The 16666-nt window shown below is 59.8% G+C and overlaps 5 protein-coding genes across 5 annotated transcripts; all 5 read left to right on the top strand.

Moving 5' to 3' along the window:
• Positions 1 to 388: 388 nt before the first annotated feature.
• LBRM_17_0180 (putative peptidase t) lies at positions 389 to 1660 on the top strand (the record flags this gene model as incomplete). Its single annotated transcript, XM_001563736.2, has 1 exon — positions 389 to 1660. The coding sequence occupies one exon, from the start codon at positions 389 to 391 to the stop codon at positions 1658 to 1660; it is 1272 nt and encodes a 423-aa protein (XP_001563786.1).
• Positions 1661 to 3530: 1870 nt separating this feature from the next.
• LBRM_17_0170 (hypothetical protein, unknown function) lies at positions 3531 to 6131 on the top strand (the record flags this gene model as incomplete). Its single annotated transcript, XM_001563735.1, has 1 exon — positions 3531 to 6131. The coding sequence occupies one exon, from the start codon at positions 3531 to 3533 to the stop codon at positions 6129 to 6131; it is 2601 nt and encodes an 866-aa protein (XP_001563785.1).
• A 1682-nt stretch (positions 6132 to 7813) lies between these two features.
• LBRM_17_0160 (conserved hypothetical protein) lies at positions 7814 to 8767 on the top strand (the record flags this gene model as incomplete). Its single annotated transcript, XM_001563734.1, has 1 exon — positions 7814 to 8767. The coding sequence occupies one exon, from the start codon at positions 7814 to 7816 to the stop codon at positions 8765 to 8767; it is 954 nt and encodes a 317-aa protein (XP_001563784.1).
• A 1724-nt stretch (positions 8768 to 10491) lies between these two features.
• LBRM_17_0150 (conserved hypothetical protein) lies at positions 10492 to 11946 on the top strand (the record flags this gene model as incomplete). Its single annotated transcript, XM_001563733.1, has 1 exon — positions 10492 to 11946. One exon carries the CDS (start codon positions 10492 to 10494, stop codon positions 11944 to 11946), a length of 1455 nt encoding a protein of 484 aa, XP_001563783.1.
• Positions 11947 to 12755: 809 nt separating this feature from the next.
• On the top strand, positions 12756 to 14801 carry LBRM_17_0140 (conserved hypothetical protein; the record flags this gene model as incomplete). Its single annotated transcript, XM_001563732.1, has 1 exon — positions 12756 to 14801. One exon carries the CDS (start codon positions 12756 to 12758, stop codon positions 14799 to 14801), a length of 2046 nt encoding a protein of 681 aa, XP_001563782.1.
• Between the last annotated feature and the right edge of the window lie 1865 nt (positions 14802 to 16666).

The raw sequence follows: 16666 nt of genomic DNA, 5'->3' as shown, positions 1-16666 counted from the left end.
CAGTACTTCAGCTTTTCGGAGAGAGCAGGAGATGGCGATGCAACGTAATACGGGCGTCTGCGCTATTTGGCATGTTTTCGCTTAGCCGTCTCCGCCCCCCCCCCCCCCCTCTCTTCTGCTTCCCGGGCACCACTGCCTGGCCACTTGGGTGTGCATGTGCATGATTTCCCCCCCCCCCCCCCCCCACCGCCTCTTCCACCACGAATCCCCCCCACGTTCATCGTCTCCCTCTCTCCTCAGCGATCAGCACACATTTCTTTCGAATCCAACGCATTCCGTATGCTTCCCCGCCCCCCCCTCCCCGCCTTTTCACTATCGCGGTTTGTCTAGTCCCCCCCCATTCCTTCTTTCCTTCCCTCGCTAACGTCGTTTTCCCACCCTTCACGCCATGTCTCTTAAGCCCATTGAGGAACGTCTGGAGGAGCGCTTCCGCCGCTACTCCGCTATTACCACCCAGAGCAACCAGCGCAACCTTGGCAAGTGCATCCCGTCCACTGCGGGGCAGCAGGTACTGGCAGAGCTGCTCGCCAAGGAGCTGCAGGCGATGGGCCTGCAGGATATCATATGCGACAAGTATGCGACGGTGACAGCGGTGAAGCCGGGTAATGTGCCTGGCGCGCCGCGCATCGGGTTCATCTGCCACCTCGACACCTTCGACAGCGGTCTCTGCCCGGATGTCAAGGCGCAGCGGATTCACTACACCGGCGGTGATGTCTGCCTGAACAAAGGGAAGGATATTTGGATGAGGTTGAAGGAGCACCCAGAGCTGCGCAAGTACGTCGGCCAGGACATCCTTTTCAGTGACGGCACCAGCGTGCTCGGCGCAGACAACAAGGCCGCCATTTCCTCAGTGATGGAGATGGTTGCCCAACTCGACTCTAGTCAGGAGAAGCACGGTGACATCGTTATTTGCTTTGTGCCAGATGAGGAGATTGGCTTGGTTGGCTCAAAGCACCTAAACGTGAAGGCGCGCTTCAACGTCGACTTCGCTTACACGCTTGACTGCTGCGAGTTGGGAGAGGTGGTGTACGAGTGCTTTAACGCCGCCAGTGCCACGATCAAGTTCACCGGTGTCCCTGCGCATCCAATGTCGGCCAAGGGTGTTATGGTGAACCCGCTGCTGATGGCCATGGATTTCATGAACAAGTTCAACCGTGAGGAGACGCCGGAGTGCACGGAGCTGCGAGAGGGGTACTGGTGGTTTTCGAAGATGGAGGCGAACCCTGCCGAGGCGAGGCTCGAAGCAATGGTGCGCGAGCACGACCTCGCCAAGTACGCGGCCCGCAAAGCCTTCATGCTGGATGCGGCCAAGGAGGTACAGGTGAAGTACCCGACAGGCAAGGTGGAGATTGTCATTGAGGACGTGTACGCTAACATTGCGAACTCGCTCAAGGACGACCGCACTGCGATTGACCTGCTTCTGGAGGCGATGGAGACGGCGGGCGTGAAGCCGAACATTATCCCAATGCGTGGCGGTACGGACGGCGCGGCGCTCTCCGCGCAGGGACTCCTCACGCCCAACTTCTTCACCGGCGCCCACAACTTTCACTCCCGCTTTGAGTTTTTGCCCATTCCGGCCTTTATGAAGTCGTGGGAGGTGTGCCGCAACATCGTCCTGCTCGGCGCTGACAAGCGCCGGAGGACACCCTCTTCACTGTAGATGCCTTGAGGCCGGGACACGCAAGCAAAACAAAGCTGCACCTGCAGACCCATACACCGGCATTCGGTGCGTGAATCTCTGCGCCGGGGAGCCTCCTGCTCGCGCTTCCTCGATGTCGCCCTCCACCCTGCCTCTCCAGGTGTTGTACTCGATCAATGCAGAGCCAGGATGTGCGTGCATCTATGTGTGCCAGGGGTCGATTTTCGTGTTCGGTAGAAGTCACCGTTGTATGAAGGAGCGAGCGCGAACAGAAGGTGGTAATTTTCTTAAGGTTTTATATCACAGCTGAGGTAGCGAAGGCGAGACGGAAATATATGGGCGCATGTGCCTGCAGGGCATCGCTTGTCTCCGTACACTAAAAGGCGCACACTTGCACAGATGTGCGCGGCTGCTCTCCATCTCCTCCGTCCGCCCATCTCCCTCATTTGGCTGGCTTCTCTTTACTTGCATCCTAACGAAGCGGATGTCGTTCACTCTAGTTGGCGTTGGCTTTGTGCGTGTGAGATGGAGTGGGCGCTGGAGGTTAGGGTGGGAAAGGGAGTGACGTTGCTGTGGGTGTATGTGTGTGTGCGCCTGTGTCTCTCTGTTAAACATGGCTGCGAGGCACTCCGGGGTAGGCAATGAGGTCCAGTCATCTACCTTCAGACGCACGCACAGCGGCAGCCCATCTGCCTCCGTGTACTTGCACGTGCGCCTCAAACAGTAGAGAGTAGGCACGCGGATTGAGGCACATACACGCGCGCGCAGGAGAGGCACACGCCCCTTGGGGGGATGTTGCAAACTGGCTCTTCCCCTTCTTTCCCTTCCCCCACCTCCTAGCAACCATTTCAAGTTTCACATCGTCATGCTGGCCTGTTCCCCCCTCCCCCTATATATTTTACGCATGTCTCTCTCCCCCTCTCTCTCTGTGCGTAGGCCTGTGCGCCTCATACGAATTGTGCCACGTTCGTGTATGTGCCTATGTCTCTCTCTCTCTTTTGCTTCCATTTGCCTTGTCTTTCTTTTCCTCTGTGGTTTTAGTTTTTCTCTCCCGCCGCATTCTCGATCGTTTAGGGATCGAACGTGCTCGTTTCTTCTTTCGATGCTGGCGCTCTAATACACACCCACCCACCCACACACACACACACGCACATGCGTCGTTGTTCCTGCTTAGTTCCGTTCCCTCTCACTCGTTTTACCTCACTCGCTTCTCTTCTTTGCGCGCCGCATGGTCAAGCCGGCAAACGGCGCGCAAAATAAGAAGAGAGACGGCGCGGTGCTCCCACAGGCTCATAGAACTGAAAGGGGAAACGCGAGAGAGAGAGGGAGAGAGAAGAGTAATACGAGAGGAGAACACGGAGCCGCCACCACAGCGGCACCGCCTACTTACAGCCGATTTTTGAAAATTTCTCAGGCGGCTACGGGGTGCCCTTACAAGCCACCTACATGAGTGTCCTTGTCCCTGTTGGTGTTTGTAGCCTTGGCTCCCACCCCCCTATCCCATGCCTGCACATCCTCCTTTATGCTTGGCCCCCCACTCTCCGCCTTTCCCTCACACACGCCTACAACACACTCGCAGGCCCACAGATTTAAAGCAGCACTTGACCTCCCGCTTCTTGACCCCCTCCTCGCCCTCCTCCCACACACAGCCTCGTTGTCACTCCTCTACCGAATCCGCCTCTTTCCTTCTCTCTTTCTGAGGTGTCGACCCCTCTCTCGAGAAATTAGCGCGCCGCTTCTCTGCTGCTGTTGTGCAACCTGATCGGCCTCTCGGTCTTTCTCTATTTGCTTCTTCTCTTTCTTATTCATTGGTGCAGTTTTCCCGCTTCTTTACCCCTACTGCTCCACCCCAGAGGAGCGTGACACCCACGCTCCGTCTCTCACTAGTGTCATGGTCTCGTCAGGCCCACTGCCACGCATGTGCAGACCGTCACCCCCGCAATCGGTGCTGTGCTGCACCTTCGTTGCTGTCATTGCAGCCGTGCTTCTGCTCAAGGGGACACCGGTATGTGGACACGACGGTGATTCTGTGGATGAGCCCCCTTCTGCCTCGACCGCTTATACGGAGCGCACCTTTACTCTTCCCACAGCTGCATCGCTGCTGGACGTGCTGGCGAGCGGTTCTTACATCGCTACCGGTGGGGTGGAGGGAGGCAGCCGTGCTCCTTCGGGATTGCCGCTTCCTACGCACCCTGTGCTCATCCTCTTCACGGAGAGCAGTGCTGCCAACTCCCCCATTGTCGACGCCCTGCGCGCGAAGGTGCGACATATCGCAACAGACATGCCGTCATCGGCACTGCGGGTGCACGAGTACAGGATACCGATGGGTGCCACTGAGCGTCGCCTTATAGAGCTACTGCTCATAGGCGCCAGTAGTATACCAACACTAGCGCTCTTCCACGGACGAGTTGCAAAGGTGCAGGTGGCGCCCGGCGCCACCATCGCGGCGAGCCCCTTCCAGATACCTGTGTACTACTCGAGTAAGTCACTGACGAGTGCCAGCTACCTCGAGCTGCGTTCCTGGGTGCTAAGTGAGCTGCCCGCCCGCTACATCGACCCCGTCACCTTTCACCTCATGCCAAGTCTTCAGTTTGTCTTCAGCCCTTCTGAGGTGCGCGACACGCTCAAACTTGTCCGTGACTCTGCCGAGGCAAGCATGTCCCGGTCTGTCCTCCCGGCATTCGTGTCCATGTTCTACATGCGACTCACCAGGCATGGCTCCGAGGAGGTGCTCGCTGCTCTTTCCTCTACTGCAACACAGGCCGGTAATGCGCTGCTGACGTTGGTGACGGAGTCGTCGGTGGTCGCTGCGGCGTGGGGTTTACGCACAGAGCACACCTTTTCGATGGCCCCGTGGTCCAGCACTGTTGCGGCGTATCTTAACGATTCGACATCTGCTGGCTTTGTGGAAACCGTCTCGGATCTGTCTCCACCCCAGTCCATCGGCACTGTGACGGAGCTGGCGGAGGCGACTGCCGCCTCTGCCGCGTGGCGTGCTGCCTGCGCGGCATCGGTGGGCGCCGAAGTCGCGCAGCTGCAGAAATGGCGCCAGGCAATGGATGCCTTCAACACTACGAACCCGCTTCGCAAGCTCGACTCGGCAGCACACCTCCTGCACGAGCTGACAGCGCTGCAGCGGGCGATGAAGATCATCTTTGTTCTGCGCGAAAGTGACGCTTTATGGTTCCACCATCACATTGATGTCGCGGCGGCGCTAGCGCGGCGGCTACAGTACACGACTGTGTTCTATAACACGACACTCGCCAAAGGTTCGAAGGAGCGCAGCCGTGTTGAACGTGCTTGGACACCAATCATGCGAACCGAGGTGTTTTGGCTCGACGCTGAGCAGCTGCCGGCGGTGGCGGAAGGCCTGCATGTGTCGCAGGTGCCATCGGTTCTCATATTGGTTCCTCTGCAGTCGCGCTTCAATGATGGTGCCGCTACCGCCGCCGATGACGACCAGGCAGCCGCTAATGTGGCTGAGGAGGAGGGCCTGCGCAGCCGTGACCCGGTCCTCGGCATCCACACGATCAATCAGTACGACATTTTAAAGGCTACCCATATGAGCGACGCACAGGTGACTCAGGACACCGTGTCTGGCAAGGACGCGCTGCCGTTCTTCCCCAGTGACAGTGACACGCTCTTGCGTTTCTTTGCCAGTGGCAGCTTTATCGCTGCGATACAACACACCTTGAGCTCTACACAGCTGAGCACGTTCTGGGCAAGTGTTGCGGAGTCATCGGATGCTGCCCAGGCTTCTACAGTCAGCGGCGGCATCCCCAACAGACGCTACCTCCGGCTGGATCGTCGCTACTACCCCTTGGGGGCGGCGGAGGAGCCGCTGGAGGGACCGGAGTACGTGCGCGCGATCCTGAACGGGTCTTCGCCGCTCCCGGTGCTCGGTAATGACGACTCCGACACGGCGGCAGAACGGCACCAGGGTGGTGGATGGAGTGGGACGCCTCTCCGCGGTACCACCTCAGCGTCACCAGATGAGGCGGATGAAAAGTCGCGCCGGCGACTCGCCCGTGAGTCTGCTGCGAAACTGAAGAGAAAGGCAGCGTGGGAGGCGGACTTGGCCAAGCGCCAACGAGCGAAGGCAGAGCGAATGCGCCGCAAGGCTGCCGAGGAGGCAACAGAGCGGGAGCGGCTGCGCGAGGCTTTTCGGCAGGAGGTGAAGGCAGCTCTTAAGGCGGAGATGGAGGGGTCTGGTGCTGGCGACACATCGAAATCGAAGCAGGAGGGCCTGCTGGTGCGTCGTCCCAGCTTGGTCGGTGCCTCTGAGGACTTCGCAGGAAGGAGGCACAGCTCGCGGAGGCCGCGACGCACCTCTGGTGATGAAGAGGACGCTGAGGATTCCGCACAGCGCCTGCGTCGGCGGCGTCGACATGAGGAGTATCGCGAGTGGCTGGACGACCGTCAGCGCATGGTGAACCGCTGCGTCACGGTGACGGAGAAAAGCGGATTCTCTGTGATAACACGATGGGAGTGATAGGAGTGGCGCTGTTGTGTGTGCCCGTGTGTCGGTGCGCGAGGGAAAGGCAGTTTCGGTCGTGATCCCCGGGGGAAGGGGATGGCCGCATGTGATTTGTCGAACCACAGGCCTTTGGCATCTCTTCGCGTCAAGCCTTTTGTGCTTCGTTCTCCCGCACTTCCGCGCCTCTTTTCTCATTACCAGCACGCGCCGCATTCACTTCGTCTTGGGCTGCTTCCCAATACACACGCCCCTTCTTGGGCGTCGGCGCTCGTGTTGGGGCCAGGCGTGGGGGGGGGTAGGGGAGGGGAGCGACGTGGCGCATGAACGACTTCGTGCTATCCTCTTTGTCCTCTTGTACTTTTCTCTTTCGCTGGCACGGCTCCCTCTCTTTGTTGCGCGTGATGGGCTACACAAATGCGCAAACCCTCGAAAACGATGCCGCGACATACAGGGGCAGACGGAGAGGCATTGGGGGGGGGGGTAAACGTGCAGAAGCGCCGCTCTTATCAATACCACGCAGCACCTCTCCTCCCCCGGGGGACTGCCGCATGCACCTGTGGCGGCGGCAGAGGTATGCTTTACTGAAGAGAGTGGGGGATGAATTTCAGGGAACTGCGCTGATGTGTGCGTGCGTGGCGTTGACCCGCGCGTGTATGCCACTGCCTTCCCTCTCTCCTGCTCACTTGCCTGCCTCCTTTTCTCTTGCACCCCTCCGTCCTCTCTGCGTCGCTGCCTTTCCTTTGTGGTCCCGTAACGCAGTTTTAACACGTACGAAGTACGTCTCTCCGTCTCTTCATTTCTCGCTATCCCTGCAAGTCTACAGTGCGCCTCCTCTGTGATGAAATAGGCTCTCTCTGTGCAGTTATGCATACATGTAATCTATAATGAAGGCGCTCTCGTAGACAAGCGAGTGCCGGCGACGCCCTCCCGCTTCCTTGGACCCCCCCCCTCCCTCAACCCCCCTACCCGTCTCTCCGTCCTACGCTGGCCGGTGAGTGCGCCAGTCGCTGTGGAGGGGCGTATCGTCTCGCGCGTCTGCCTGCTGCCGTCATGTCTGTGTGTATGCGCGCGTTCGTCCGGGCCCCGCGGCGCGACGAGGTCGGCGGGGCGATGGAGCACTCCTTGTCCAGTGGGGGTGCGGCCTGTGCACTACCTGCCAGTGCACCGTCTGGCTTGCATTTTGGCTGCGAATGGCCCCAGCGGCCTTGTGCCCCCCTCTCTCGTTGCTTCCACTGCCCGTGCCTGCAGGGGACGTCCCGCCCCCCTGCCGCCTTCGTGTCCCCGCTCGGTGAGGCGGGGGGCTGGACGGACGTGTGGCACCGCATTCTTGTGAGGGCCCCCGCACCGCCCAGGCGCGTGCGGATGCGCGTGCGCAGGGGACGCGCTCTACTCCTGCCGGGCCGGCCTCAGCGTGAGCGGCCCGGCCGCACGCGCCGCCCAGAGGTCGGATTGGTGGAGGCGAACACGCCGACTCGCCCGTGGCCTCGGTGCAACTCAGTCTTCCCTCTTCCCTCTTCCCTCTTCCCTCTCTCCCACAATCTCCCTCACACACGCGCCCTCTCCCGCCGGCGAAGTATTTATTTGTAGAAACGAATGGTCATTGTGCGCACACGATAGTAAAACAGTTCGTCTCGTCATTCTGGTGATAACGCTGGCAACCATCTTCTCATTTTTCACGCGTTCACCCTCCGAACAGAATGTCTGACTCCGAGTGTCACCTCTCCCTGCAGTCGTTGACGCCTGTGGACCTCAAGCAGCTGTCAAGACAGCAGAAAATCACGCTGGTGCAGAACTACCGCGCTAGCGGTGCACGCAATGCCAACAAGATGCTCTTCTTAGCCACAGATCTGCTGGCTGGCGGGTCGAGTGGGCTGTCGTCGAGCGAGTTGTATGATGTGTACGAGCAGGTGCTTATTGCCTCCCTTGAATGCGGTCGTATTGAAAACGCCACCATGTACCTGAACTTGCTAGAGAGCCGTTTCGGCAAGAAGTCTGTTCGCGTCAGTCACCTGCGCGGCCTGTGCCTGGAGGCGCAAGGCAAGATCCCGGAGGCGAAGAAGTTGTACGAGCAGGTGCTGAAGGATATGCCAACGAACGACTTCTGTGTGAAACGTCTGAGCGCCATCTACAAGAGCAATGGCCACTATGAGGAGGCCATCCGTGTCCTCGAGAAGGACCTAGTTTACACGGATGAGGATGACAAACAGCACACGTACTTAGAGGTGCACTGCGGTGACGCCTTGTCGACCTATCGCGAACTAAGCAACCTGCACTACCTCCTCGGCAACATCGAGAAGGCCATCTACTACGCGGAGGAGTGTCTTCTGCTCGACACCGAGTCCTATTTTGCCCATGTGCGCCTTGGCGAGCTCTACTACATGAAGCGGGATCTCCCGCGCTGTGCTATCGAGTACTCGCAGTCGCTTCTGTTCAACTCACAGCAAAACAACTCGCGTGCGGCCTACGGCTTGTGGCAAGTAACCAACGAGATGCTGCGTCAGCATCATTCCGGAGTCAAAAGGATTGAGGAGGAGGCAGTGCTGACGCAGACGCAGGACCTGCGTACGTACGCGGCCGAGACGCTGCGCCGCATGTACGCTGGTACTCCTATGCTGTCGGCCTTAGACGCCTACCTGCAGCGAGAGGCCTAGAACTGCCGCTCATGTGTGTGCACGTGCGTGTGTGTCCTTTTTTCTCCACCCTTCGCTGTTTGGGTGCATTTTCCTTTTAGGCTTGCTTGACGTGGATGGCAGAACCGTCTCTGTGTCGCTCTCCCGCCCGCTTGCTGTTGAGCTTCTTTGGACGCTGCAGAGTCTCTGTGTGCTTGACTGTAACGTAGGACAACGAAGGACATACCTAAAGACGGCGAAAATAAAATGACCGAGGCGCAACCGAGTTGTAGCAGCAAAGCAGCAATTTGTGCCAGTGGACGGATGCGTATTTGATTAACCCGCGGCATTCCCCCCTCTGCGTCACCCTGGCAGCCCCTCTCGACGCTTCGCAGTCGCGGTCAGTCCGCCTTCTCTGCGCCCGCCTGTCGGTAATCCACACACTTCGACCTCGAAGTGAGCGCGCCTCACTGTCGCACTCTTTCGGTTGGCCTGGTGGTGCACTGTTGTTTCCACAGGTTGGGGCGCCCACTCACGCGGGGCCAGCGAGAGAGCGAGAGAGAGAGACGCATGAGTGCACGAACGCACGAGGAGTATGTGAAGTCCACACTGGTGTGTGTGTGTGTGTGACGACGACGACGACGACGTGGGCGAAGTGCAGCTCATCCGTTTTTTTTCTCCTCTTTTCACATGTTTGGCCCTCTTTTGTTGTGTTGGCCCGCCCATTCGATGGGTGTGCGGGTCTCCGTGCCGCGCAAAAAAAAAAATTTAGCCCCCTTTTCGCAGACGGCACAGCGGTCCACCGCGCGCTGTGGCCCGCCATCCCGCCTGAAACGCTGTGGTAGCACCTTCCTGCGACGCTCGTTCGAACCACCACCCCTTCCCCCCTGCTCCTCGCGATCACGGTGCTGCTTCTCATCTTCCCCTGCTTCACCCCATCGTTCCTTCTCTGCACTTACCTCCTTCTCTTTGCAACGTCTATGCCAATGCCGTCTGCGGCGTGACGAACGTCTTTAGCAAGCGTGCCATAGAGCAAGGGTGATAACCCTCGCAGACACACACCCCCACCCACACCCACACCGATATAGAGACACTGAAGTGCAGATTCCCTTGGTGCCCCATTTCTCCACTCCCCCCAAAGGGTGCCTTCGACGAGGAGGGAAAGGGTATCCTGCTGCAGCTCCGTGCGCTCTAGTTGTGTGTGCGTGTGTTCTTTCTCTCGCTCTCTCTTGTATCGAGGTCGGGCGTCGTTACTCGACTCGCTTGTCACCACCGAGAAGACGATTTATTTCCTTCACTGTGAAGACGACGGCGGGGCGGCTGTTTATCGTTCTCATGTGCACTGCATTGTTTCCCTCGTCACCCCCACGACGCGAACGTAGCGCTGACACTTCCCCCCACTCATCATCAACATCATCATCATCACACAAACAGTCCTCTTTTTTCCTTCATAGACCTGTACAACCCATTCAACTGCTCACGAGTGATTCGTGGTCGTGTGCACTTGCCCTCACCGTCGCTGACTTCTCTCAGTTGCTGTGCTCGCGAGTGTTCGCAGCCCCCCCCCCCCCCCCTCTCGCCTTCTCCGCCATATTCCTTCACAGTGTTTTGTTTGTGCGTTGGGGAGTCGCAGCTAACTCTACAGAGAGCCCCACCAAAGAGTCGGCGGAAGGCGTGTGCTTCTGTGTATACCTAGGCGTGAGTCCAGGATGCATCGCAGTGCTGGAAGTGACTCGGGCGGTAGCCACCGGTTTTCCTCCGGCGTGATGGGTAGTAGTAGCGGCAGCGGTGGCAGCAACCGTAAAAGCAATGGCGACAGGGGCGGTGCGAGAGCGCAACGAAGGAGCCCCTTGGATCATGCCTTGCTCCCCGACAGCGGTGTTCACGCGCGCATCACGTCAGCACACAGCCTCCCACGAGCTCGAGAAACTTCCGTGACAGCCACAGGTCGCAGCTCCTCGTCGTCGCAAGACGCTCCGTTGACGAGAGGGAATCCTGCGGCGACATCAGGCGAAAAGTCGCCCCCACATCCCACCACTGCACGCTTCGTCATCTCGGACAGTACTCCCTTCCTCTCCGCAGAGTCGTCAGTGCCGGCCGAAGCGGCAGTGCATGACGTTCGGGACACGGCCGAGTACCGTGCGGCATGGGACTTGGAGTTGTGGAAGGCTGTGCAAGCGGACCGCTTCCGCAAAGAGCTTGAAAAACAAAGGAGCTCTGCGTTTGCAGATCTCAAGCGACTTGTGAAGCGACGGGAGAAGGAGGCGTTGATGGCGCTGCAGCAGCGCACCGCGGCAGTGACGCTTCGCGAAGAGGCGGTGCAGGCAGAAGAGACACGCTTGGCGGAGCGGCAGGGGCGTGTGGCTGACATGGAGAAGGACGTGCGGCGCATGCGGCAGCAGCTGCTCGACGCCCAGCAACGTGTTGAGGATGAAGTGCGGGCCCAGGTGCGACTAGCCAACGACACCATTGCTCACCGTGCGCGACTTCTGGAAGAAAGGGTGAAGGCAGCGGAAGCGCAGACGCGGCGTGCCGACGAGCGACAGCGGCAGGCGCAGCAGGAGTACTTGTCCCTCTATGAGGCTTTCAGTCGATACCGCACGCAGCAGCTGACGTCCCCCACCCCCGGTAGCGGAGGCATCACGGCCACTGCAGGAGGTGGGACTGCATCCTCATCTCTTCAGGTGGAGCAGCTGCGCCTTCAGTGGGAGGCCGAGCACCAGTTGCAGCTAGACAGACAAACGCAGCGGCATGCGTTAGACATGGCTGTCGCTCAGCAGCGGTGCCGTGAACTAGAGGACCAGAACAGAAGACTGACTGCCGCACTAGTACGTCGACGGGAGCAGCTTCGCCGTCACGTAGGAGACGCCTCGCCGCCATCTCTACCGACATCAGTTTCCCAGCGCCAGTTACCTCAGGCAGGCCGTGAGGGTCGTGAGGTGGCGTCGGGCAGTGGAACCGCTGCTCTGCCATCTTCCACCTCGTCCTTCGCGGCTGGGGCTGCGGCTACTGCGCTGCTTACACCGACACACACCACAGCAGCCCATTGCGATTTCGTGGAGCACACCGGCCGCGAGCTTCAGCGCCTGGAGACAGAGCGGTTGTCGCTGGTGGTGGGGAGCAGCGGCGCGTTGCGTGAGACGGACGCAGTGATTGTGCGAATTGATGCCCGCATTCGCGAGTTACGAGAGCAGCTCGCTGTTGTCACGAGTACGGCATGAGGCCGAATGGCGTGACCCAGAAGACAGCTCCCAAATGCCGCGGGGAGGGAGAGAGAGGCGTTCTGTGATGGCCCTCTCCTTCTTCTTACGCTTCTTGCGTTCGCCATGTTGTCTGTGAGGCGACTTCCGAGCTGCGTAGTGTTGTCTCTCGCCTTGTGTGCAGGCTGTTTGTCTCTCTTTCTCTCTCGCTTGTTGCGCTCAGTCTCGGTCACTCAGGCTGCTCCGCACAAGAGCGCGAAACAGACTCCCCGGAAAAACGAGCGCCTCTGGTGCGCAGAGACGTGAGTCCTGCTCTTTTTCGCACCCCTTCAGGCTGTGTGCTATGCTTGAACACCTCTTCGCCCTTCCTCCCTCTCTCTGCGCGCACTACGCTGCGCATGATGTCTTTCAGACAGTGTTGCTGCGACTAGGATGAGATGCGGGCCGCCACTTATGTGTGTGGCTCATCCTCTTTTTTCTACTCAGCAACATTTGAGGTCGGGGGTCATTTTTGTAGGGGAGGGGGGAGCGACGCGGCCCTCCTCATGGCCGTCATTTATGCCTTGGCGAGGGTTTTCGCTCTCCCCCTGTCTCTATGTTCGTGGCCGTTGTCCTGCACCTTCCACTCCCTCGTGCCGTGTAGGCCTTTATTGCCTTTCTCGCTTCTTCTCTCTCCGGCTTACGCCCACCAAATCCTTCGACAACGTGAGCTCCTTCACTGATGCACGCACACAGTGACACCTACACCAGGATAGACGCGCGAGCAGCTGTTCCTACACTCCAGGTCGACCAAGGGCATACGTACCCGGACGTGAGGAATCACCGCAGCCATGAACATTTTCCAGAGTAGCAGCGTTGGGTTTCGGCAGGGCAAGAGCCTCGCTGACGACGCCACCACCCTGTCGGTGCTGCGATACCCTATTCCAGCCTCTGCACCAGGTGACGGTGGCATTCGAACTCCGCTGTCGTCCGGAAGCGGCGCCAGCGCCCCCGCGAAGCAGTCAGCAGACCTTCCCGCGCTACTGGCGGCCGCGCAGCAGACGCGCCCCGCCGCCGCTAAGTGGGACCAGAAAATGTTTCCATCAGTGCCGTACTACGGCATTCTCAGCCGCTGCGAGGTTCACATAGATGTATCCATCAGGCATGATGTGCCAACACCTGCCTGGTCGACGTCAGCCGAGACGGGGACGTCTGTAGAGACGCTGCTGCCCAATCCAGCTACGACAATGACCCGTATGGCGCACATTCAGCGCTGTCTGCATGACGTCGCGGAGCGCTTTGGTGCTGTTTATCATCTCAGTACCTCTGCCGCACTCTCGGAGAGCGTAGTAGCGCCGCTGCCGCCGACTCAAGGTGGTCCTTCGTCGGCTGCGTTTCTCCACTCACCGATGACTTACGGGGCATACGTCCAGGCACTACACGACTCATTCCGACGCCTCAGTGCGCTGCGGCAGACGTGCGTTTCTGTAGGCGGGGCTGCGTCAGGCGCCAGCCCTGCTGCAGCCGCTGATGGTATGGCTACTCACCACACCTTCTATATGCGCCTTCTCGGCCATCCATCCTGGAAGGACCTCAGCGCGCTGCTTTGCGTGGAGAAGGGCCGCCTGCTCGTCTGCCTCATCTCTTCTTCTCGGATAACACAGAAGTACTTGACAGCGGCTTGTACTGCTGCTGGGGTGAGCTTAGATTGGTTTGGCGGGGCAGCGCTCATGGCGGAGCCACTCCGACTGAGCCCTGGCGGTGTGAATCCAGTGTGGGTGGTGTGGGATGCGCTGGTGCACCTACCACTACTTTCACCCTCTTCAGCCAAACGGGAAGAGAAGGTGGAGGGGCGCGCGGGTGGCGCTGAAGACGCTGCGGATACCCTGGAGGACGTTTCGGCAGGGGTGCGTGAGGTACTGAGCAAGGTGGTGCAAGCCGGCACCGCTCTCTCCGGCTTCAACATCTCGCTCATCTCTTCGATGCCTTTTCAAGGCGCTACGCGCTGCAGTCAAGTCGGTCGGATCACCGAAGAGGCACCCGTGTTCGCTCACGAAGACCACCATCCATCAGCTCTGTTGGCTACAGCCGCAGCCGCAGCTACTCCTTCTTCCCTCTTTCCAACGGTGGCGAAGCGCCCCACGCGTCCTGCCGTTGTCGCCTGTCGCTACGTCTGGCGTCTCATTCCATCCCCACCACCGTCTTACCTGACCCCAGTTTCCACGTCGCCATCTGCATCAGCAGCGCTGTCGCTGTCGTGCTGTGCGGTCCTACCATTTTTCATGTCAAAGCTGCTTGCCTGTCTCATAGAGGAGTGCGGGCTCATTTCCTTTACGGTGCGCTGCGGCGGCCCGGTGGAGGTGACCACGCATCTTGGCGCTCCATCTGGGTCGACCGAATCTACCACGTCACGTGCAGTTGGGGTGCGGCTGGTGCACAGCAGCGCTCCATCACTGCTCACCCTGCAACAGGGACCCAGTTCCTCTTCGTGCCTCGCGTTTAGTCGGTTGAGTGGTGCGGCCTGGGTCGACGCTGAGACGCGCGAGGGCCTGAGCCTCGGCGGGTTCACTACTGCCTTTGGCCAGTCGGATGAGGATGCCTTGAGCGACGCGGAGGAGGACACCGAGCTCGAGTTCGAACTCATGACGATCCGCTACGAGCAGCGCGGTAGGCTGAAGGCAGTGGAGGAGGAGACGAACAAGACAAGGGTCGGTGCTGCCGCCGCCGTTGGCAAGAGTATCGGCCGTTGGCCAGTCAAGCGCGCTCGATGCGATGCCGCTATGACCACGGAAAAGGACCACGACGATGCCTTTATTCAGCCAGCGCAGTGGGGGCCGTCGTTTGCCTTTGCTGTGGCAGTGAAGCGCCTCATCGCTGCCAACGATATGGCGGATTGATGCCGAGGTGTGTCATTCTTCTGCCTTCGATATGAGGCGGTCATGTGCGTGCCCTTAATTGTGAATCACATGATGCTCCTGCTGTCTGGTCGTGCGTGCATCTCTCTCTCTCTCTCTCTCTGTCTTCTGTGCTTTGGTTTTCACCACTAAAGGGGGACAAGAAATCCCGTCTGCGGCGGCGCACAGAAGCCATCCGCGCAGCGTATTCCTGTGCATGATGTGCGTCTGTGCCTGTGAGGGCTGCGTGCCATGTTGCCAAGCGTATCCGACGGATGGTGTCCCTTTCCCCCCTTTCCTAAGGCCATTTTAGAAGATCCTCCCCCGTTTCTCGCTGTGCACTCGGGGGGTAGGAAGCGCACATGCTGCGCCCTGCAATTCCACACATACAGAGACGCACAGCCCCAAGTGACGGCACTCGTCAGTTGCCTGCGCTTGTCAGCCTTTGCATCTCTCTGATATTTCAGACGTTTTCTCAGTCATCCTCTCGCACCCCCTTCTCCACCGAGCACGTGTAGGTACACACACACGTGCATGCGAACATCTTCACGTCTCTTGTTTTTCCTCTTCCCCGCTTCCCCCCGTCCATCGGATGCATCGCGTATTACATTCCTTCTTCGTTGCGGCCTCTTCTCTCCTTTTCCTCAGAGCCCACGGAGGAATGGCAGGGGAGGAGGAGGGCGCATAGCCCTCCCACCGTGCGTGGGGTGTCCCCAGGTCCCCCACGCCCCCACTCTCTGTGGGGAGAAGCCAAGCCGCCGCAGCCCCCTCGGGTGGTGAGCGGAGGTCGAGCACCCACGACGTGAGCTGAGCGAGGGCGGTGTGTTGCTGCGGATGTCGGCGGTCCGGTCCTGGACGGCGTGGCGTCGGAGCGACCTGCGGCCGTGCGCACGCTTGCACCACCCATGTGATGGGCAGCGTGCCAGCGCGGCTCGAGCCCATCTCGCCCGCCTCCCGCTGCCTGCTGGTGTGGGGAGCCTGCGCCCCTCCGAGAGAGGCCCCTGGCGGCGGCCGACGCCATGTGGGGCGGTGTAGGTGGGTGGCGTTTGGGGCGGTGCCCGTGCTCCGATGGATGGGTCGGCGCACTGCCGTGCCGCGTGGCCGTGGCCCTGTGGCCTCTGACTGCTGTGGGATGGCAGGGCACGGCTGCGCTGAGAAGCAGTGCTACTATGAAAGCTGCTGCTCATTTCCGTTCTCGCTGAACGCCACACGAATCACCACTCACCTTTTTCTGTTACGCTCCCCCAACATCTTCCCTGTCATTCTCGATCACCAACGAGACACCCCCCACCTACACACACAACTCTGAGTTGTTTCTTGTCTCTCTCTCTCTCTTTCTCTTCTTACCTATTCTATTTCCTCAGCCCTCTCGCTACTCCCCCCTCCTTCGCTTCTTCCAGCCTACATCACTTAACACCCAACGATCACCTAATCCTACAAAACAACACTTTATAATGAAGACGCTCTCGTAGACAAGCGAGTGCCGGCGACGCCCTCTCGCTTCCTTGGACCCCCCTCCCTCAACCCCCCTACCCGTCTCTCCGTCCTACGCTGGCCGGTGAGTGCGCCAGTCGCTGTGGAGGGGCGTATCGTCTCGCGCGTCTGCCTGCTGCCGTCATGTCTGTGTGTATGCGCGCGTTCGTCCGGGCCCCGCGGCGCGACGAGGTCGGCGGGGCGATGGAGCACTCCTTGTCCAGTGGGGGTGCGGCCTGTGCACTACCTGCCAGTGCACCGTCTGGCTTGCATTTTGGCTGCGAATGGCCCCAGCGGCCTTGTGCCCCCCTCTCTCGTTGCTTCCACTGCCCGTGCCTGCAGGGGACGTCCCGCCCCCCTGCCGCCTTCGTGTCCCCGCTCGGTGAGGCGGGGGG

This window comes from Leishmania braziliensis, chromosome 17 (genome assembly GCF_000002845.2).
Source record: "Leishmania braziliensis MHOM/BR/75/M2904 complete genome, chromosome 17".
Taxonomy (NCBI): Eukaryota; Euglenozoa; class Kinetoplastea; order Trypanosomatida; family Trypanosomatidae; genus Leishmania; species Leishmania braziliensis.
The sequence above is the reverse complement of the archived record's forward strand: the minus strand, read 5'-3'. Positions and strand labels throughout refer to the sequence as shown.